Source organism: Centropristis striata, chromosome 10 (assembly GCF_030273125.1).
Source record: "Centropristis striata isolate RG_2023a ecotype Rhode Island chromosome 10, C.striata_1.0, whole genome shotgun sequence".
Lineage (NCBI taxonomy): Eukaryota > Metazoa > Chordata > Actinopteri > Perciformes > Serranidae > Centropristis > Centropristis striata.
In genome coordinates this window covers 16,862,574-16,886,246 of record NC_081526.1, presented here as the reverse complement: position 1 = coordinate 16,886,246, position 23,673 = coordinate 16,862,574, and the positions used below count along the sequence as shown (strand labels likewise).

Genomic DNA, 23,673 nt, shown 5'->3' with positions numbered 1-23,673 from the left:
CAGAATGGAGGGCGGCAGCTGGTTAAACTGTCTGCATTCACAACATACAGACAATAAAAATGGAGTTTTTCAATATTCATAAATTATCAGACATTTCTTCAAGTAGTCTTCCATTACTCAACCCTGTGGCTCTGCCGACTCTGTCACCCAACAAGTTGCTTCTTTTACTGCGTTTACTGAGTTCAAATCCAAGCGTTTTTGACATTGCTTTTTACAAACCAAAAAAATATACCTGAACTCACTCGAATAAGGTGGTCTAAGATCAGTTCCATTGAAACTGAAGCCTGGTAAGACCATCCTATCACGTGAGATCATCATTTGTGTTTGCTCTTTGTGACTGTCTGTCCTTTCCCTCGTTCCACCTCATTGCAAGATGCTGATTGGCTGAAGACCAGCTTCGCCAACTGAAAGCAACTGGAACTGTGAAAATCCAGAGTATCAGATAGAACCATAGACTGTAAATAAAGATGGAGGACATCGCCCCCTGGTGGCAGGCTGCAGTACAGGTTTTAGGTAAGTCCCGCCCTCTATGTGAGTAAAGGGACAGGAGCAAAAGTAAGAACTCAAAGTAAAGTTAAAATAATTTTCTTCTAAAGAAGGTTACTGTCATTCAAATAGTTCTTGTCACGCTTTTTGTTCAAGTGGAGACGTCCATTCCTTATTCAGTCTATATGTAAAACAAACATAAATGTTAAAAAAAAAATCTCCATCTACATGTGGTCAGGGCCTTTGAGTGTCTTGACAAGCGCTCTTAAATTAAAAATGTACGTCTTGATTCCAAAAACTACTCAAGCCGTATTTGATGTCACATGATATCGGTTTCCTCGGAGGAAAGTGAAAGAGAAGCAAATTTGAGTGAAACACAAAAAACCCTGCAGATTTACTTCAGCAAATCCATCGATAATGTGACTCCGCTGTAATGAAGTGATTCTGACATGAAATATCACCAACTGGGCTTTTACAGAGAGAAAATCTTTAAATAATAAATCCCAGAGTGAAAACAGGCTGAAGGGCAAAATCACAGTGATGGTGTTTGGCGTCCATTGAAACACTCGTAAAACTCCTGCATCTGGTGTGTGTGCTACGGCCGACAAATAGTGCAACACAGCAGGTGTGTCTGCTCTGTGTGTGTCACCAGTGCTTAAAGTGTTGGTCAGCAGGTAAAAAAACATGCTGAAATATAATGTACACAGACAAAACAGAGGTTTTTTTAAGAGAGTTATGAACCAATCAGAGGCTGGGTTTCCATCCCCTGAGGTTAAAGGTCATCAGAAAGTCACTTCCTTTGGTTTGTTTCCTCTTCAAAGAGTCAAATTCAAGGTCATCAATAACTGATGCCACATCCCAGGAAGCTCCGAGGCCTTCTAATTGGTTGTTTCAGGTTCACTTCCCTTTTTATCGCTCCTCCATCCATCGCTGCAGTCTTTGAGAAATCTTTGAACTCCAGGAAAAATAGTTTAAAAGGCACGTTCAGGTTGAGGTGTGTTCAGGAGGCGTTCACTCGAGACATTTTATCATCCGTCTTGTCACGTCCATCTGTGTTCAAACCAGCTGACTCAGTCTGGACAGATTTCATTAGCCGATGATGTTTTGGACAAATTGGGTTGCCATATTTTTCATACGCAGCACTCCATCCATCCATCAGCACACATGTCTCGTTAAAACTGTTGCACAGTCACAATGTGAACTCCATCCTGTGGTTGGAGGTCAGAGGTCATAGCCAGATGTTATGAAGTGCTCTCGTTTTTAGGAACATAGTCCCAGCTGTCTCTCTTGAACTCCTCCTCCTCCTTCTTCTTCTGGAACTCCCGTTTAAAGAAACCAGCCTGAGAGACACACAGGTAGGTAGACAGGTAGCGGAAGAGACAGACAAACAGTCAACAGACAACATTATACTGGTGGTGCTACTACAATATTATTGCAATATACAGAAGTTTCAGTACCATTATGTTGTAAAATACTGCACTTTATAAGTACCATGTCTTGCAATATGGTGCAGATATACATTTTCATTATACTGTAATATACCATATAATACATCATTATATTGTGAAATACTGCAGTAAATATGTACATTATATAGCAATATATTACAGTTTATCATTTGATTATATTGCAATGTATTCTGCAGTTTCAGCATTATATTGTTATATTACGATATACTGCAATTTGTCTGTACCATTATCCTGCCATATACTGCAGTTTTCTCAGTTTATTGAAATAATTAAATAACATTATATTTTACTGCAGTTTGTCTTTATAGTGCAATATACTGCAGTTTTAGTACCATTATACTGCGATATGCTGCAGTTTATCATTATATTAAAGTACAATATACTTATTTTAAAAAAACAATCATTTACCTTCCACAGACACCAGATGAGAGCAGCCAGGATCATTAGACCCAAAACTAAACTGACAACAATTATGAAGACTTTCACTGTTGTTGAGGGTTTCTGGGTAAAAAGAGCTTCCACCACCACCTAGAAATATTTTACATATACAATATATGATTCAGGTTACACATGGAAAATACAGTAGATTACTTGATTAATTAACATTCAACAACAACAATTTCCATAAGGCGTTGATGGTGTGCCTTTGTGAGCAGTTTTATTGTCTGTTATAGAAATAGAAATTAATTTCCAGGTTGTACACACAGATGAGCTCGCTCCAAATGGTGGTCTTGTGAGTGGTGTTGAAGTGTTTTACCTGTGCTTCAGGTTGTTCATGGATGAGGATGGTGTGATTACTTGCTCTTGGATTTGACATCATTGCTGTGCTCTCCAACTTCATCACACCATGACGACCCTGAGACGGAGACAGAAATCTGGAGTTTTTATCCGTTCCTCTAAATGCATTTAGGAACATCAAGTTCCTGCAATTAGACTGAAATGAACCTTTTTTATGTGATGTGATGTTGTATTTGATGACTAAGGATTGGCCTCTGAAATTAGCCCTTATGTATTTAAACATTTTCTCCCAGTTTCTATTTGTTTTAGATCAGGAGTAGGCAACTTGCGGTTCCGGAGCCACATGTGGCTCTTCAGGCATTCTGTAGTGGCTCCCTGTGGCTGTGACAAAATTTTTTTTTACAAAATTAAACATTATGTTATATTATATACGTTATTATGTTATATTTTTATTTCATTTATCACTGGTGTAGGCACAGAGGAATTTGTATTCTTCAATTGTAAAAATGTGCAGCTTATATACTGGATTAATTTATTTTTTTTTTTTTACATTTTAATGAACTAAAATGTGCATCATAGGCATTATAATTTAGGCTGTTTTATCTTTACTGGAAGCCTCAAAATAAGGTTTGCTGTTGGGTTACATTTTTTCTCTTTTTTTGCCGACAATAGCTCTTTTGTTAGTAAAAGTTTCTGATCCCTGTTTTAGTTGATTGTATGTGTGAATTGTTTGTGGATGTGTTTAAAACTGAAGCTGAAACTCAGCACGTCCTGCAACTTCCCTCAATAAAGGCCTTCCTGTTACTGTTAAAGTGGTTGCAGGAAGTGTTGAGTCACACACACATCTACACAGAGTGTAGATCAGCTTAGGTCAATTTTAACTTGAGTTTTTCACTGTGAAATTGTTTTACATCGATTCTACGAAGACTGTGCAGTGAATGCAGCATGTTAGCTGTGCAGCAGCTTCATATCCACAAAGGATGCGTTCAGGCACAGTACTGAGAGTAGCTCACAGCAATAATGGTCTTAAACAAAACCACTGTAGTTACACACGATGTGATTCAGTCTGAGTGAAAACTGAGTGTGTTACCGGTGCTTGCAATAGTACAGCAGGGTTCACTCTGATCTCCAGCTGGATGAAAGCTTCTCTCCCCGCCTCCAGGTTACCGAGATGGCACACCAACCGCTCACACAGCTCATCACCACGACCACAAAACTGCACACACACATAGAGAAAGACTGTAGTTCATTCACTGTACTTCGGTGTGTGGTCAAGGGGGCGGAGTGATGATCGTTTGCGCCAGCTCAAGCATCTCAATTTGTCAGACACAAATTATTAGCCAGACTTCAACAGAGTTTAATCAGACTGATCACCATGTAATGCTATTTTATTCCACAGTGGAATTTATTTTCTTTCACTGTAAATTCATGTAATGAAGTTTCCTTTCAACAATAACCCCACTGATTATTCACATCTCCCCCGTTTGTTATATGCAAATCTAAATACTACACTGCAGACAAGCAAATTGTTTTTATTAATTATTAACTACTCTACACAGCACATTTAATTCCAGGTAGAAGCAGAATGTGCCGCACAACACTTGAGCTAAGTTTCAGCCACAGACACTATATGGTTAGGATAAAGACAAAACATTTGATAATTAAGTCTTACACAATGAACCTGTTTCTACGAGTCATTCAACTGCCAGTGAATGCTTTGGTCATGAAATTTGCGTACCATTCTGCGGGTGGAGGTGGAGGAGAAGAAGAAGATGAGCTGTTTGATGAAGGAAGCTTGGGGAACCTTCTGGCAATCCTTCTCAACTTTAACGGTTGTGTCACTAATCGAACACACACCGTGAGATGACTGCAGAACAAGAAAATAATTACATTAATATTATATACACACTTAATTTACTGTGACTATCATAACTACTGTCCCTCCACTGCAGTACAGTAATACAGCACCTTTACTGCTACTTTTAATACTACTTCAACCACCACTGTTACCCTAGCAGCAACCACCACGGCTGAGTTTTCTGAAAGTTGGTATTAAATGTATGATATTTGATATGATATATTTAATATCAGTTTCATATTATTTTATTTAGACAAAGCTGTTATTTGGGTCATTTACATAAGATGGCTTCTTTTCTTCAAGGACGTTTTTTCCTTACAATGTCCAAAAATTGAAAAAATTCCAACCTAGTTTTTCAAAGTAAAAGGCAATGTCTTTAAATGTCTCATTTGTTAGTCAAAAACCGAAAAACTATTCTGTTTAATATGATATAACACATAAAAATACATAGAACTCCATATTTGAGAACCTGAAAACCGCTATTTCTTAAATCTTGCATGAAAAATGACTTAAACAATTAAATGATTATAAAAAAAAACTACAAAAAACTTCCATTCAAGTCAGTCTAAGTAAAGATATTTAATTGTCCATAAACATGATATTTAAGCTTAATGAGACATATTCACTAAAATTGTTTTTATACTGACTGCTTTTGACTGTTCACACCTCTGTTATCCTGCTTGTTTGCCTGCTGTTAATAGCACTGCACTCACCTGCCAGTCGACCACCTGCAGCAGTCTGTGCCTGTAAGGTGTGAGGATCTTCGGTAGCGTGATGTCAACCACAGTGTCTACAGACCTGCTGGGACCTGAGTTTAACACCTGCAGACGCACAAAACAACAAAGGAGATCAGTAAAAGTATAACAAAACAAAAATATACAATTTATTTAAATAATAATATTATTGATTGGGAAATATACTGAACCATAATAATTCAGCCTATCTATAGTTTATTCAATTAGGGACTAGTTTATTTTGTTGGATATACATTGTGGAGCTACTTTGGTATTCCGGCGGAAAGTGGATATTGTTGTTTGGGGCATGTGAAAGTTTTTTGTAAGCATTGTAAGTCAGTTACGTAGTGAGATATTAAATTAGGGAACTCCTGTGTTAAAATACCTTGTATGTGTAGTTGAATCTTTCAGTGTAGCAGTCGACTGGAGTCGTGTCTTCATCTCCAAACACAAATGTGGTGGGAGTCACAAAACTGCAAAAACAGAAAGATAGGCATCAGTGGTGGCAGGTACTTATTAGTGATGTCCTAATTAAGCCTCATGAACCTATAATGTCAGTTCAATGTGCTTTCATGTATTTGTTGAACAGAAATCGCCATCTAGTGGGCTCTAGATATATCAAGAACATGGTTCATGAAGCTTTTTATCAATTTATTTATACTCATTATTATTATTATTACTAGAAGTAGTATTGTTAATATTACGACTATTATTTTTATCCTTTATTTTTTTTTTATTCATTAATTTTTTAAGTGTGTAAATCATATCTTTTTTCACACTGTTTACATTAAGTTGAAAATTGAAACTTAATTTTAAGGAGAGTAAAAATAATGTCTGCTGACTCACCCGTGGATGTTAACGTTGACTCCATATTTCAGAGGAAGAAGGAGACTCATGGAGTTGTCACGAAGATACTCCTCCCTCTCATAGTTATCACTGAAAAAATTAATTTTCCTTTGGATGCTTTATCCTTTTATTTTTTGTTACTTACATAAAGATTGTGAGGGTGTGTCCTTACCTGCTGGTTTTGACTTGAATGATGATGTCACCAGGTGTGCTGTTCTGGTTGACGTCCAATAGGAAACTGATATTCAACTGCAAGAAACAGGAAATGCATCAGTCTGTGATTTTAAATGGTTTTAATGACTGAAAGCTGCAGAATGATCATCTGATGATCAATTTCCCTCCTTTTCTGCCTCTTGTAAGACTTTTGTTCTATATCTTTATTCCTTTACTTTTTTCTTTTCTGTTTTTACGGTTGAACTGTAACATTTTACACATTTAGGGAAATTCCACTTTGAAACTGCTGCTCTGTCTTTTTTCTTGAGGAAACTCAGATGTTTCACAGTTTATTTCACAACGTTTACTCAGAAAAACAACTGAGACAAAGGAAATAGAAAAAATGTGTGCTGACGAGACAAATGCTGGAGAACAAAAAGTACAAATACAATGGATCTGATAATAATGTCCTCAGGATGAGTTATAATCTTTTTGGTAATTCTCTGACCTCTGATCTAGCACCATCATCAGGTCACAGTCTTAATTTATTCAATATTTTGGTTTATAACAACTCCATCAGAATCAGTCGTACTAAAGATGAGTTTCTTTTTTCGACAATATGTGCATAAATTGCTAAATAAACCGGTTTACAGGAAAAAAGTTTTTTTTAGGAAAAAAATATTTTGGTCTCTAATTTAAACCTTCATCACAAGTGCCGTCAATTATTATATAACTCATCAGTTTCCCACCAGTGTTGCGTAAAAGGCCCTTATTATACAAGCCCGACGCTGACGTGACATTTGCAGTCTCAACACGAGGTAAGAAAATGACTGTGTTTACCTGGGCGTGGGCTGAGAGGAGGAGGCTGGTGACGCTGCAGTCAACACCTGCTGTTGTACTGTTGACTTCCTGTGTGACATCACAACTGACCACATTGTCGTCCTGCACACAGAAACACAGTTTGTTGTGTGTTAAATTAGTTATTGCTGTTAAAGATGTAAACCTTAGTCTTATGACAACAATGTGAGGCTGTTTGGCTATACTATTAAGAGATACCACAGCTGCTCTGCTGTGTTATTTCTGACAAAGTATTTGCCCAAATACTGTTTGATTAAGTATTAGACTATACTTATTATTACCACCATTAACCACCACTGTTGCCAAATCACAATTTAAATCTTGAGGATTATACCATTTAAAATAATCAACTAATTATTCCTCATTCTGCTCACTCAGCATGTCGTAAACTCACGTTATGAAGTACTTTAATGTAGTGGATGTTGTTGGGAAAACGCAGTGTCAGTCGCGGCAAAAAGGCGTCATCTCCGGAGTTCAATAGAGAGGTTTTCAACATGATGGTCTGTCCAGAGCCGAGAGCAAAGTACTCCTGCTCACTGATGACAAATAAACAACAATATTAATATTCACAGCTGCTGACTAATAATAACAAACAAAAGAGACTGATTTAACACCTGACATACAACTTCACAAAAAAATGTAATTATTCCCATTCATTATAATAATATTATTAACAATAATAATAAATAGGAGAAAATAACAATAAATAAGTAAAACAGAAATAATATAATCAAAAACAAATAGATGTTTATAAAAAAGAAAGGCACTTGCAGCAAAGAAGGGTCAGTTGCAGATAAACATAACAATAGCATTTTCAGTGATACTCCATTATGACACTTTTTTGTTATAATAAGCCTACAACAATCCATCTCACTAGGCTAAATACCAAGGTAATCGCCCAGTCCTGACAAACACATAAACAACACTTGCAAGACTCATCCAGAACAAACATTAAAGCACTGCTGCTGACTCATGTAATGTTACATGCATGTTCCTAAATTAGCCAGCAGCTAATAGCATCATGTGTTCGCCTCTGGGACTAATTGTATATGTCTAACTGGACTAATAAAATACAATACTGGTGTTGTTTCACTCTGTACCTCTCACAGTCTATTTCTTTGTGATTCACATGCAACTCTGTGCCGTGCATGTTCGTGTGTGTGTGTGTGTGTGTGTGTGTGTGTGTGTGTGTGTGTTCTTACTGTGGCAGCACTAGTTGAGCTGACAGCTGCATGTTGGTTGAACAGTTCACTAGTGAACAGGAACGAGCGAACCAAGTCTAACAGACAGAAAGAGACAGAAAGAGTGATTTTATTGATGATGTTGATAATAATAATGAATGGACCAGTCATTATTTTCAATTATGACATTACAAACAACTCCTGTGACCTCTGACCCCAGCCTTACAAATTATGAATAATATCCTGAAGAATAACTCCAGCTGTAAATTCCTTCATGTTAACCTGTTCTGCTCTGTTTTTGTGAGTCAGTGGGACACGGTGTGGACACAGGATGAGCTGACTGATGTTGGTTAATGTGCTGCAGCTGTAAACACATCTGGATTATCAGGAAGTCATTTTCAGTCCCTGTGTGTGTGTGGACTTCAGAGTAGCTGTTTCCTGCCCTTTAACACAGATCAGTTTGGTGTAACATGTTATCAAAGTGTGTCAGCAAACTCTAGATCCTGTTTTACAGAACCAGTTACCTTTTCTGTTACCTTTTTAGAAGAGCAGTGATTAAAAACATAGTGATTAATAATGTATTTATGATAATCAAAATAATTTGTTTGCATATTGTACTGCATATATACGTTTTGCTTGCTGGTAAAACTTTTTAATTCAAAAGCAAACATCTGGATTTGTGAACAAAACTTTTAGATTTGCAAACAAAACCTTTTGATTTGAAATAAATTCATCTTTATTTCAGATAACACTATTATTTAGTGCGTTAGTTTTGTTTGTCTATATAGCCTGCATGAAGTAACACGATAAGAACGCACAGGGCAAAGCATTGAAGATGTGCTTTTAGAAGTCCATCTTCAGAACATTGTACCGTAATTTCACCATAAAACTATGCAGCCAAGTGGAAATGAAGATCTTTCCTTACTTCAAAAAGATTTCCATTAAGGATAATGAAAAGTTTCAATAAAAAAATATAGGACGTCATACAACAAAAGGATGTTGCAACCTGTGTGGGTATCAAAACCAGCCTGTAACTAGCTGGTGTAGGTGCTGATCCATACCTGGTTGGTGATGGTGTTCTGGTGTCCTGCACTCTGCTGCAGAATGGGTTTCAATGGAGGGAAGGTTTTGGAGGAGCCTCTGTGGGTGTTTGTTTCTCTGTGACTGTAGGAAACCTCAAACTTAACTGGAGTAAAAATGTCCCTCACATCTTTCTGTAAAAGGTAGAAACAGGAGGAATAAATATTGTTAGCATCACTACAGATAATAATTATCATGCTATCACTCCCACATTCAACTTTTTCACTGGATGTTTTGGACACTTCACACCTCTGTGTGTGTGTGTGTGTGTGTGTGTGTGTGTGTGTGTGTGTGTGTGTGTGTGTGTGTGTGTGTGTGCGTGCGTGTGTGTGTGTTACCCTTTGGTAAGCCACGTGTGTTGTGCAAGTCAGCTGGCCATGTCGCGCTCTCACACGCCCCTTTGTGCTGTTGGATGACCCATTTCCATGGAAATAGAAACGATGCGGGAAGGATGGTTTATGGAGTAGGTCAGAGGTCAAATTATATTGAAGATCTAAAAAGACAGAAGAACAATATTAAATATCAGTAGGTAACTTGTCCACTTATGTACAATTTAATTGGCCATTTGCTAAACCCATTTCTTGGGTTTACAGTACCTATAGCTCCTTTGTAGTGTCTGGACTTGACGCTGAAGCAGACAGTAACGTTGAGGCACACAGTTGGAGTCTTGTGCTCTCGGCACAGGGCCACCTGCTGGTCAATCTGCTCGGGCAGAGCCAGAAACGCCTTCACCTGAATCACTGGACGGGTTCTACAGCACAGAGGACACATTCAGAGAAACCATTACATCATGTTGACTGGACTGAAATATAGTCATATGATTCAAATCTGGATTAAAACAGCAGATAGATTGTGTTATTTACAATCACGAATCTGCTGGTGCAAAAGCAAAGATTTGCTCTGAGGAAATTCACAAAAATAAAGAAGCTTCCTTCCTGAACACCTGCATGAAGAGAGACAGAACTTGAGTGTTGTTTTACCTGAGAACCACAGCCGAGTCAGAAAGGAACGCACCGACCGCCACATCTGCAGAAAAAGAGAGTTCAACCTGGTTTAAATGTACAGTATGGTAGGTGTTATGACATAGGAAACAGCGGTTGTGACAGTTCAGGTTACCCTGGTAGCCGTTATCATCGATGTCAATGCCAGAGCTCAGCGACTGGCCAAACATCCTGAGGTCACGATGCAGAGTGGATCCAGTAATCCTCTGAAAACAGACACACACACAAACAAACCATGTTGGATATCACAGAACAGAACACGTTTATACAGCACCACATTGTCCTCACTGCCTGACATGTAAAATCTTTTTTACATCTTTTATAACCTCAAACTTGGCACTTGGCTTGTCCCTTATTAATAATGACGGTTAGGACTGATCAGTAGTAATCAATAGTTAATCAGTCTTATTTTAATTTGAAAGATATGAAATTTTAGAGGCCGATAACTTAACTGATTTAAGAGTTGATGTAGTGATTTTTTGAGCTGGAATGTAAAGAGAATCAGAAGTCCACAGAAATCTTTGGAGAAGTAGTCCCACACCTCACTGTGTATTTTTGTCAAATTTCATCAATTTTTTGGTTAAAAGAGGAAAGCATTTATCCAGCTCTCTGCTGCACAAACTACATGATGATGTCACCATTTCTAAATCACTTTGTGCGTCGTTGTCTGCATTATATGTTCTGTGAAAAAAATTTTCATATCAGTTCATGAAGGACACCATATCCTGATAGATACCAATATAAGCCGATAATATTGGCAAACCAATTTCTCTGTCTTGCTCTAATAATTATCATTATATTTGTACCTGAGAGGGAGTTGATGAGATTCCCTCCGCCCTGCCGTTGTAAATGTAGACAGCTCCTTTTAGATCGTCCTCCTGTGGGGCACCAATCGCCACATCTACACAAACACACACACACACACACACACACACACACACACACAGGTTTATATTGCTGTATTTGTGAGGACTCTTGCAGCCTCCACTCATTAACCCATTAATCAAACCTAAACCTTGAACCTATAAGTTGTTCACCTTCCTTGAGGGCAGCTCTTTGTTTATAAGGCTTATTTTACAAAACTTGGTGATTACTAAGTTGGTGATTAATACTATGGGTGATCAGGTCCAAAGGAGTATAAAGGGTGTGTGGTCCTGTTGGAAAATGTTCAGCGGGATAAAAGTATTCAGGATTTGTACATAAACATGAGAAAACACCAGCATGGTCCTTTAATATTTAACCTGAGTCCTTTGAAGATGTCAAACTTTTTTTTTCTTTTTTTACAAAGAGAGAGCTACTGGAAAACACACACACACACACACACACACACACACACACACACACACACACACACACACACACAGCCTTTTATCTAGCTGTGGCAGATTAGAAGGCAGGTTCAGTTAAAGAGCAGCAACAGTTTGTCATTACAGGTTTAATGAACTTAATAACACACTCCACCCCTCACATATTCGCGCACACACACAGATGGTGAGGGTCTGTGTGTGCGTGTGTAGGGGCGTTCTGTTTAAATAAGTGAGTTGTTAGTTATCGGGAAGTGGCAGTTACTGCAGTTGGTGGTGGTGGGTGGGTGGGTTGTGTCCCCCTTTGTAAGAAACCTAAAATCCACAAACAGCATGTGTTTTTGTTTTTTCAGTGCAGTTACTGCCATGGCAGTATTGCAGTAGTATTAGAAGTATTGTAGGGTAATTTGTTAGGCATCAGATCTGGGCAGACAGCCAAGCAGCAGCTCTTAAATCTCCCTAAATACCACAGCTGAAGTGCCCTTAAGCAACAAAGTTCAAATGCTCAGTGGTACTAATCATACTACCAAAGCAGCAGCAGCAGCAGTTGTAGTAGTAGTAGTAGTAGTAGTAGCCTTACCAGTATCAGAAGGAGTAGTAGTATTTGTAGTAGTAGAAAAATCTTAGTATTGCACTATTAATTTGCGAGTTACAGTATTTGCAGTGGTATGAGCAGCAGTAAAACTGGCTGTTATTAGTGTTATCAACAGAATAGTAGTATTTGCAGAAGTAGCAGTAGTTATTAATAGTATAAAATAAATAAGTGGTAAAAGATTGTAGAAGCAGTAGTTATCAGATATAGTATAGTAGTAGTATTGCAGTCCTTATACCAACAGCAATAGTTATATAGTTATAGCAATAGTATTTGGAATGGTTCTAGCAGCAGTAGTATTTGTAGTCTAGAGTATAGTTGAAATGGTTTCTCCGAAATAAAAGCGGATGAGATGGTCAGTGTGCAGGTGTGGGTAATACCGTTGTAACCGTCATCGTCCAGGTCTCCCAGGTCAGCAATGGTCTCTCCAAATCGGGCGGCATAGGCATCATTGCCAGTCAGCTGAAACTCTGCCTCCAACAGCTGTGCCTGTGTCAGTTTGTGAGGAAATAGAGGACACAAAAAGGTGTTTTTCACATAAGTATAATATAAATATGCAGCATTAATCAAGAAGAAACCTGATCCCAGTCGCCCATGTTGGTTCCACAGACAGATCCCAGTTATTCTGTTATGTGTGTGTTTGTGTTTGTGTGTGTGCATGTGCTCACCTGCCCCTGGTTGATGTACACATGAACCCTTCCCTCCTCCCTGGTGATGCCTGTGGCCATGGGAGCGCCAACCAACAGATCCGACAGACCATCAGCGTTAAGATCCACCACACAAAGGCTGGAGCCGAAGTAGGATCCAAGCTACACGACAAAGACAAATAAGCTAAGTGCTAAGTATTCCATTGTTTTGAATGGGTGATGCTCATGCTCCAGGCCTTCTTACCTCTTTTCCAGACACTTCAGAGATGACTCGCAGCATTGTGTTGTCTACTGCGAAGATGAAAACCTACACAGCACAAAGACACACACCAACTTCAATCATCAACTGCATAACATACAATAACAACTTATAACAAGTCTTTAAACCACATCAGGCTACACAGGTAGGTCTTACCTTGCCTTTCTGATTGTACTGCGGAGCTCCACCCACAACCTCCATACTACCAGGACTCAAAAAGTGACCAGCTCCGACAGAATAACCTAAACAGCAGTAGGACACAGGGTCACATATTCAGACTTGATCATGAACTTATGGAAAGTAATGAAATACATTTACTCAAGTACTGAAGTTCAATTAAAAAGTACTTTTATTTTACTTTTTAGTATTTCCCTTTTAGACTACTTTAAACTTACCTTCTAAGAAAATATTGCGCTTATTATTCCTCAAAAAACATTTATTTAACAGTAATAGTTTTATACAGTACAACACTGAAGATTAAACCATATAGTTGTAATATATATATATATATATATATCATCTGTTAGAATTTGTGGAACAGCATACATCACACTGAAAGTGAAAAGTGAAATAACAACAGTGTGGCTAGAATGGCTTTTGGTTAGGGTTAGAAATCTAGACCTAGATCTAGATCATGACCACACATTTCGCACGCTCAAAACACGTGCTCAGTATGAACTTCCTTTTTTGATTGTTACTTCCTGTCAATTCGTGTTGATCAGTGAGTTAAAAAGCCATGCGCGCGCCCACACACACACACACACACACACACACACACACACACACACACACACACACACACACACACATAGAGGTCAAAGAAGATTAAAAAAAATAATAACACATCTGAAGAACATCGCACCCTTTCTGCTCAGTTTCCTGTTTTTCTTGTTATACAGAGAAATTACTAAGAGGTGATGGGGTCATGGTGTCTAAGCTACAGATACAGTCACACTATGTGTTACATTAAATGCACCTAAGCAACATGAATATTTTGGTTCTCTGCATTAAACTCAACTGGCTCAACTGGACTCACTTGGAACCAGTGATTTTTGGTTTTCCGTTATCAAAAGTTGTGTATAGAACCTGGTCACTTTTTGGAATCACCTTCCTTGAGGCTCCAAGCATGGTGAGCAATACTAAAAGGTGAAAAAACACTTAAGACCACTCAAACCACTTGCACGGCATGGGACATCCTACACGAAACCCACCAACTGATATAGCAGCTGCACTGTAAGATAAACTGCCTTATCACTACACTTTCACTTCATGTCATCCAACCAAAAGTCTTCAAGCTGGAGAATTATTGATGAAACTTGTCAAGAAAAGAGCTGCATAGTAGAGGTGCTTACTTATGCTGTGGGAAAAAACACAATACCCTTTTTTGTTTTAGTTGAAAATATTGTCAAGTGAAGGAAATAAATCTGATTTCTGTCTAAATGATAACTCTCCTACAACTAGGTTTTATGCAGCTGAATGATATGAAACCCGTTATACACATCCTGTGTAGAGAAACCGCACATCATCAGCGTAGCAGCAGCAGCACCAACGCCAGCAGCCGCAGCAGCACCCGCAGCAGCACCCGCAGCAGCAGCCGCAGGCTGAGTCCTCAGTCAGTACACTGGGAGCCACAGTGCTGCTGTGGGCTTAGTGGCGCTGCTCAGGTGCAGCTTTGTGTCAGTCTCTCTGATAGACATAAAGACTAAAAAGCCTGTGTAGACAGCTGTATTGAACGAAACTGAAACGTGTCATGCAAGATAGACTTTTTATTAACTGTAAACTTCCCATATATAGATTAGGTGTCAAAATATATTTGTGTATCAGCAACTGAAACATACCTAAATGTTTCATGTATATTTATTTATTCCTTCTTATTTTGTATTAACTTCCTCATGTAAATTGATACAACAGCCAATCAAATCCTTGATATTGTGGGACTTTTGGAGCTACAACTATAATAAAGGATGTTTATAACTGGTAAACATGCATTTTCTGTGTTTGTGGACCAACATTCTGAATTAATATTCTGTATTACAGATCGTTTCCATGCTTCCTGGATGTTAAGTGTACCTCTGTTTGTTTGAACTAACAGGTAGAAGGTGTTCACTACTGGGAGGAACAACAGTACCAGCACTGTACAAACGTGTATTATATACCAAGGCAGTAGTGGTATCTTTACCTGGCAGTACCTTTATGTGACTATAGTACAGTAGTATAAGCAGCATAAGGGCAGATGTAGCAGGTGTATCAGTTACCCAGGTAGCTTCCAAAGCTGACTGATCCGGCATCGTCATCCAAGTACACTGACATTCCTCTGCTGGACGTGTTGAAGACCAGAACTGAACCCGTCCAATAAGATGTCCCTGGAGCCCCCATTATAATCAGATCCTGAGAAAGACACAAGTGATGATATGATATTTAATGCGACCTACATTTCTACATTAAACATCCATACATCCCTACATTAAAGCTGTATCATATTGCTATCATACAATTTCTGGAACTATTGTTGCTTTGAAAGGCATGTTTTCTTAAAAAACATTACCAATAACTCAATTTATCAAAGCCAGAAACGGTAACTGTGACTGTTTACAGCAGAGGACTGTTTAGAGCAGAGGACAAGACCTTTTTGTAAGTAGACCTTGTGAAAAGAAGTTTCGAACCATGAATGTGCAGTTTCCGTAGAGATGCAGGGCTTAAATATTGCAGTAAAAATGAGGCCACAGTAAGTGAAATGTGACAGGAGCAACAACAAAAAACCCCTGCATGTTACAATGCAAGTTTTCATGTTTGACATAGGAATCTGAGAGTGTTTGTTCTTTTTTTAAAAACATTGAAACTTAATTTCTACATTTCAACAACAAGAGAACAAGAAAGAAACATTATGTATATTTGATCAAGTTATACATAATACAGTAAAGATTGATCAAATTCAGTCTGCTGGAAACAGTGAGGACCAACAGGATTTTAAAGTAGCTTACTGACCTCTGTCAGGAAGTTGGAAATACCGGCCTGACATGACCCATAATCCTCACCGAACTTCCTCTGGTGGTCTGCAAGAGACGGACAGAGACAAATAGACATGTTAAGAGGTGAAGGTGAACAAACAAATAAGAAGATAAAACCCAAATGTTTTTCTCCTGAAGCTGAACAGCTGCTGCGTTCACACACAGTACTAGTGTAGTGAGGTCTAGAAGTGAACGCAAATTCAATTATGCAAGAGTGTCCTTTATTTCCAAAAATGTCTGCATCAACTTGCAGAGGGGTCTCTGTTTATGCAGTTACAAAGCATTTGGATAGTGGCACATTGTTTAAGTGAGCTGACAGAGTGCCAATTTAGGGAGCCAGCATATGATTGAGGGCAGCATAAAAAAATTGCTGTCACAAGTTGTCCACCAAAATCGTTAAAGCAGGGCTGAGACTACAGGGGTTTAAAATCCTCACAGATTTTTAAATCGGGTTACATTACGCACATAAGGAGAATCTTTACAGACTATCTTCTCTATAATGGTGCAGGCACTACTAGATTTGAAAATAATGGTGCAACACACATTACTGGCTATTTTTAAGATCATTGTGTCAGAGGAAGCAATGCATGTCCTTAAATGGTCTACGTGAGGAAACAGCTGCAGTGCAACAACTTGCTGTTTTGCATTGAGTAAAAACAAAAGCAAAAGGTTAAAGGAGTCTAGATGAGAAAACAGTTGGGCAGAGACAGTCAATGATTGCCAATTGCCTTCACCCTTCCTGGCGTGGTGAATTTTTTTAGCCCATTTTTTTGTGAGTGAAACGATTTTTTAACGATTTGACTCAAACCTGAATTGAATTAGATGCATATTTTTGTGTGACATGAATACATTGAAAACAAATTATTATCCAGCAATTCACTTTAATATAAAATAACAATGAGGACCTGGTCTTCAAAGGTGTAGTGGAGTTTGAATTTGAAGTTTGATGGCCATTTTGCAAGATTTTGGCATTCCATAATTCCAAATTTTGCAGTAAAAAGGCATGAAATTCATGTCATTAACACATGGGGACCTGGTCTTCAAGAATGCAGTGGAGTTTGCTGATAACAATTTGATTTACTTATTTTATTGGAGCAGCATGAATACAATTGAATGGCCTTTTGAGTCAAGCAGCTGCTTGGCAAACCGGCTACCGTAAAGTGCAATGTAATTGCGCACTAGAATTTAAAGTGCAGATGGCGTGACCGTAGTACTGGAAGCATGTTGTTTCAGGTCAGTCAGTCCACCATGGGCTACGGAAAAAGAGCGGCGGCACACCGTGCAGTGCTTCAGATGTTATAGCGCACTTTTTCCACCCAGGTGTTTCCTTTTCCCCATTCCTCTCAGTATTTTTTCTCGGAGGAGTACCAGTCTCATAATTGCTCAAAGGTGTAGCTCCCCGTAAAGCAGTGTCGGCGTCTGTGTCACTGTCACCTATGCATGCTGCTTTGTTATCTTCCGCTATCTTCTCCGCGAGCAACAGTACCTCCTCGACTAATGGGATGTTCGTATTCTGTATCGTTATACTCATGTGTGAATATGCTGTCAGCTCATTGGTCACAGAGCAGGACAGGGCCTGGGAACAAGTTTACCGTAAGTTTTCATATGAAGCCCCCTGTTATTCATTTTCCTTTTGCATTTTACTGACTATTTTTTGACTCTCACTGTAATACGGGACAAAGTGCATCCCTTTTCAGCTCAATACGAGACGGGTGCTTTTGTTTCTTAAGAAGGGAGGATTCCGTTTTTCAAGGGACGGTTGTCAACCCTAGGTGAAACGGTGTTAGATCGCCTGAAACTTCTATAGTCTGAGCCAACCATAACTTTACCCAACACCACCAGCATTGATGACAGAGCTGCCATGCAACCAGAAGCTTCCTACCAGTAGTCATTCCTAATTTGACAAAAGCTTGGTGGTAGTATTAGTAGTGTATTAGATGTAAGTTATTGAAAGTGAAAGTATGGAAATGGACAGTGGAGGATTCAAATAAAGTATTTCATATCACATTTTGGGGGCCACATAAGAGTCCCATCATTGGATTGCAGGCCACACTTTGAGTACCTATAGTTTAGGCCCATCATCATGGTTTTATATGTGTACCTCTGTAGCAGGGGATGATGGGCTGGGCATGTCTGAGGTCACTGCCATAACGATAACAGACTCCATTAGGCAGCTTGTGGTTCTGACCGTCTTTCTTTGAGTAGAAGACGTTCTTCCAGCGGTGAGCACACGCCTGCACGCACACGCACACACACACACACACACACACACACACACACACACACACAACATGTCACATGAACTCATTACTGACAATAACACAATCACAAGTCAGCAGCAGAGTGTCTTTATTCCCATGACCTATGTCACTGGGACAGTGTGTGTGTGTGTGTGTGTGTGTGTGTGTGTGTGTGTGTGTGGCATTATCAGCCCTGTTGTTTATTCATTTTAAACCTAAAGTGATCCCGTTAATCTTTCACTCACTGTCTAAAAGAGACGATCAGAAGAAGGCAGCTGCTGCTAAATAAATAGTTTAGCTCAATTAGTCAATTTAAAGCCTCTTTCAGAAATGAAGATGTTAAACATCTCTGTCAACAGTGTTCTGTTGATGTAATGCCTTTGAGGCTTTTAAACACAGCTTTTTGTTCTGTAAATGTTCCATAATGTCTTGTATAATGTAGAGAGCAACATATTTGCTGTGTCACTGTTGGAGAACAGTGATAAGTATAAATATAAAGGAAGAAGTGTTCTTACTTCTTTACTTATCTTACTTCTTCTTCCTCATTGATGGCCTTACAAACTTACTCTGCTGTTGAATGACTGCTTCCTTTTATTTAATGGATTTTACTTATACTGCAACTATTGTGCAAATGTTACCATTTTCAGGAGAGAATGGAACAATTTTGATACATCTGTATTGCATGTTTGACATTTCACTGGTCAGTGTTGCTGGGAGTCACACGGTGAGCTTCATAGTGTGCTTCTGACTGCAGCACATTGTGGTGGTATTATGTACCATTAGCAATCTAAGACAGGTGATTCTAAATAATGGGTAGTCCATAATAAAGCAGAATGAATTTCCGTTGTTTGGTATATATCAAATAACATCATGATCATTTTCTTATATTTTTCAATTAAAATGAAAACAATATTGACAACATAATCATTGCCGTCAATATTGTGAATTATATCTCAATTGCAATACCATTTTATAAAATCTCAATTAGATATTTTTTCCCAATTTATTTAGCCATATAGTGTGTGTGAGAGAGAGACAGAGAGACAAAGTGTTTTGGTTACCAGGATGTGTCCTTCGTCTCCAGGTTGTCTGGACAGACTGACTCCCAGCCACTGGTGATCACTCTCTGCATCACAAGTCTTCCCACACTGCTGCACCTCTGCATGCACACAAATTAATTAAACAGTTTCACACATGACACCTTCACAGGTAATTCTGCTTTTTTTTTACTGGTAAATGTTACTAATAGTGTTAACACACATCTGAGTTCCATGACGATACAATTTATGTTGCTTTTTACTGTATAAGTCAGGAAGTCCAGTCAGCATATCCATGAGTTTGCTTTGTAGGATAAGAAATGATTTAGATCATGCTCTCACCGATCTTGTGCAAACTCATTCAAATGCTGGAGACAATACTACAGACAGAAACAGACAGAAACACACCAGCATGCATGGAGTGGCAGTGGCGGGACTCGGCAGTGATGTTGCAGCGGTAAACAGCTCCTGGGGAATGAACTGCCGTATTGGAGGACGAGTTTGCTACTGGGGCTCCAACCACCAACCTGAGTGAGAGACAGAGAGACAGGATCTGTCTTTGTGTCTGTTCAGTGTCTGAATGGCATCTGTGTGTGAAGCATCAAAGAGCTTCTGTCGTTGACTAGAACAGGCTAATTAGCATGCACACACAAACACATGCAAACACAGTCCTACTGTGAAGATGGCATCAAATAGAGCATTACTATGATAATTAAGTGTTTCTAAATTTACTGATCTCTGGCAGATCAACAAAGTGTCAACAGTATCAATAGAAGGTTGACAAACAGATCAACAGAGGATCGATAGGAGACCAACAGCAGTTTATCAAATTATCAATCACAGTTTAAAATAGACTGACTACTACACAAATAGATAGACATATATAGATCAAATCAAACAGAATCAAATTGATCCAGACCAGCTGTGGGCTTTGTGGCGATGCAGCAGGACTGAGTATCCAAACATGGAGGAAGATGGACCACTGAACTCCAGACTGTGCTCCTGATCCAGATTGTACCCTGCTGCAGGATAGACCAGGACCAGGACCTGAACAAGGACCAGGCTGCAGGGACGCATGATGGAGGACAGACTGCAGGGACACCAGAGAGACACAAATCAATAATCAACGCACATGAGATCAGAAAGAACTTCTCCATCTTTACAAACTCACACCGTTGGTCTACATTTGGTTCAAAATCACAGAACTTCATTCAAAATTCCAATGATCTTAAGGCTCCTAAATATACTAAATATGTCCAACTGAATATACTTGACAGAAACTAGACAAGATTATTTGGAGACAAATCTACATGGTAAAGTAAATGGTGCTTATAAGGTGACAGTTACATTATTAATAGCATCTATGTACGCAGTGCACACCAGGGTAATATGATATGATAAATCAATAGTGCTTAATTTTTGACTGTTTAATTTAATACAATATATAATGCAATGTATCATTTAAACATTATATGGTACATTATAGTAGGGCTGGGCAATACGACAACATCTTCAAAACAATATAAAAATGTCTACTGCATATATCTTTTCTATATTGTTTATATCACTGTATTGAAAGAACAGTGGCCAAAAGTATGTAGTATACAAAAACAGGCTTCATCGTCTGATTACTGATTTTTAGAATCACTATCGCGACATATATCTTTACCGAGATGGGAGGAATTTTGGCCATATCACCCAGCCCTTTGATATAATTAAGGCTATAGATTAGCAATATCATATAGTATATACTATAAGTAAATAATAGTTGGTCTCCATTGTTGACTTGTAACTACTCTTGGCCACATAAAGCAGTCCCTCAAAATAGTATATTAATATCTTTGTTTTTTTTAACAGATTATACAAACAAGACGTAAAATGTTAATTGAGTTTTAAAGGTATTGGTAGGTGGTTTTAGCACTGGCAGAACCAGGCTAGCTAACTGCTTCCTCCTGTCATCTAACTGTGATTAATAGTTCTGCTTGAGCTATTTTTACTGTTCCATACAAATAGTAAAAATGTTAATAAAGTAAGTAGGCTAACTCAAATTTCAAATCAAATTTACTTAAAATCAGACAGAATCAGCTGGAGGATCAAACTTGGTAAAGTTCCCCCAATCTTCTTGGTCCGGCCCTGTCAACTGAACTTCTCTCTCTTCTCTTCTATTTAATAAAAGTTTGATATCAGGACTAAATATTGAGCATAGTAGTTCTCTAACTAAAGTTAGGCTCAGTTAAAGGATATGATGACATTTTTTCACCACTGGAGGAAAGCATGGCTAAATCTAACAAGTAATTTATCTTAATTTCATCAGTTTGCTTAGGTTAGCTACGGATTCATCTGGATTCATCAGCTAAAGGTTGTCTTAAATGTAAAAAAAAAAAAAAAAGTCTATAACTTTTTGAGTGTGACCAACACTCTAAATCGTAACACTGTTAAAATAATCGTCTAAGTAATTTTTGTCAAAATTGTTTTTTTTTGCCTAAATCATCTCCTCATGACGCTGGCCACCTGGTAAAATCGGTTGATCAGATCATGTGATTTTACCCCTTTAAGATAATGGCCTATGTTAAGTGTGTGACTTAAGCGGATTTATTATGCCAAGTCAAAATAAAATGTGACTTAGGCAGTTTTTTGAACATGCCTTTGAGACTTAAGCAAGATATGGTAACACTTTATTTTGAAGGTGTCTACATAAGAGTGACATGAGCATGTCATAAACATGACATGGGATGTGTCATGAACATTAATGACACTTTGAAGTAACATTAATGCTCATGTTTCTGACAGGCTTGTGTTTTTATGGATACACCTTCGAAATAAAGTGTTACCATATATTGCTTAAGTCACAAAGTAATTTATTTCTCTTAAGTTACATAGCCTAATTTACACACAGTGTTATTACTATGCCAATAGCCATCCTTTGTTACATCCATTTGAGTGAAATGATTTTAAAAAATCATAATGTTACACTTTTGGTGAAGTTTTTTGTGTTTCCTGCAAAAGGCCTATATAAAATCCGTAAAAAGCATAATATTTATGTTACTGTGACTGAGAAGTTTTCAACTCTGTCAGTTAATCGACTGTCCATCTGGTTGCTAAGGTAACATCATTACCGGACTATCCTAACGGTCATCGTTCCGGCTCTAACTGACGGGAGTTTACTGTACCGCAGATATTCCGGGTCAGTCTCCGGGTCCAGTGGGCAGATATCCCGGGTCAGTCTCTGGGTCCAGTGGGCAGATGTTGAAGCAGTAACGGGCAGTGGAAGTCGAATAACCAAAGTGTGTTGTTAAAAACTCCCTGTTAAACCCCTCAGGTCCCCGGTGTGACTCGGTGGTGGAAACCTCCTGTTGCTCCTCGGACCGTTAACCGTCTCCTGCTTGGAACCGGCCGGTTGAAGGAGTCAGTGGAGGCGCACGAGGCTCCTGGATTGTGTGACAGACAGAAAAAAAGAAAAAGAGGCGAAGCTGAAAGAAAGAAACTGATGAAAATCTGAAAAATCTGAAACTAAAGTTTCATCTGAGTTTCAGAAGAAGTCAATGAAACTGAAGAACTGAGCGCGCGGAGACCCTCCCTCGCTGTGCGCGCGTGTGTTTAAGTGTGCGTGTGTGGGTGTGTGTGTAACGGTGTTTCCTCTTCACCCCCGCAATGTCCGCCTCAACTAAGAACTGTGTGTGTGTGTGTGTGTGTGTGTGTGTATGTGTGCGTGTGTATGTGTTCGAGTGTTTCCTCTTGAGTTAGCGCTACAGTGTGAAAGGAGTCAGTGTGGCTGTGATCTCATTTTAATGTCTGAAACGCTGAAACCACCCAAATATTCAAATATACAGCTTTCAAAACAACAAGTAAGCAAACAAACAACATCATAGATATCACTCAGGAGTTTGTACAGATGTTACAGATGTGACGATGGACACAGTGGTGGAAGTGGAAAGAAGAAGGGTTGCCCTCCTTAAACTCAAGTACAATTTTAAAATGATTAAGCTACTTTACTTTTTTAAAATTACTATTAATATTTATATTTATATTTATATTATCTTTATATTATTTTATTTTATTTTATTTATAACATTATTCAGTTATATTTATATTATCCTAATCTGTTTTATTCTGTATTTGAATTTCCCACATGGGGCTCAATAGAGGAATATCTTATTTATTTATTTATAAAAAAATATATAT

General features: G+C 38.5%; 1 protein-coding gene across 1 annotated transcript; it reads right to left on the bottom strand.

The window, feature by feature from the left end:
* Nucleotides 1-9: 9 nt before the first annotated feature.
* itga4 (integrin alpha 4) lies at nucleotides 10-23,084 on the bottom strand. The gene is made up of 29 exons (XM_059343007.1): nucleotides 22,662-23,084; nucleotides 20,411-20,581; nucleotides 19,900-20,018; nucleotides 19,516-19,613; nucleotides 18,316-18,448; nucleotides 16,192-16,259; nucleotides 15,462-15,594; nucleotides 13,363-13,448; nucleotides 13,192-13,254; nucleotides 12,969-13,109; nucleotides 12,681-12,789; nucleotides 11,211-11,305; nucleotides 10,520-10,610; nucleotides 10,384-10,429; nucleotides 10,000-10,154; nucleotides 9,742-9,896; nucleotides 9,385-9,537; nucleotides 8,345-8,421; nucleotides 7,537-7,678; nucleotides 7,125-7,226; nucleotides 6,304-6,380; nucleotides 6,132-6,221; nucleotides 5,671-5,758; nucleotides 5,265-5,372; nucleotides 4,432-4,560; nucleotides 3,784-3,909; nucleotides 2,713-2,811; nucleotides 2,364-2,483; nucleotides 10-1,826 (listed from the first exon to the last, which is right to left on the bottom strand). The coding sequence occupies exons 2-29, from the start codon at nucleotides 20,566-20,568 to the stop codon at nucleotides 1,728-1,730; spliced, it is 3,060 nt and encodes a 1,019-aa protein (XP_059198990.1). The 5' UTR covers nucleotides 20,569-20,581; nucleotides 22,662-23,084; the 3' UTR covers nucleotides 10-1,727.
* Between the last annotated feature and the right edge of the window lie 589 nt (nucleotides 23,085-23,673).

Bases quoted from the DNA above. Each gene is read 5' to 3' on its own strand.
- itga4 (XM_059343007.1), bottom strand. From the start codon at position 20,568: ATGCGTCCCTGCAGCCTGGTCCTTGTTCAGGTCCTGGTCCTGGTCTAT. The intron at 2,812-3,783 runs GTAACACACTCA...TCTCCGTCTCAG, and splicing joins CTGTACTATTGCAAGCACCG to GGTCGTCATGGTGTGATGAA. The intron at 1,827-2,363 runs GTAAATGATTGT...TGTGTCTCTCAG, and splicing joins TCATCTGGTGTCTGTGGAAG to GCTGGTTTCTTTAAACGGGA.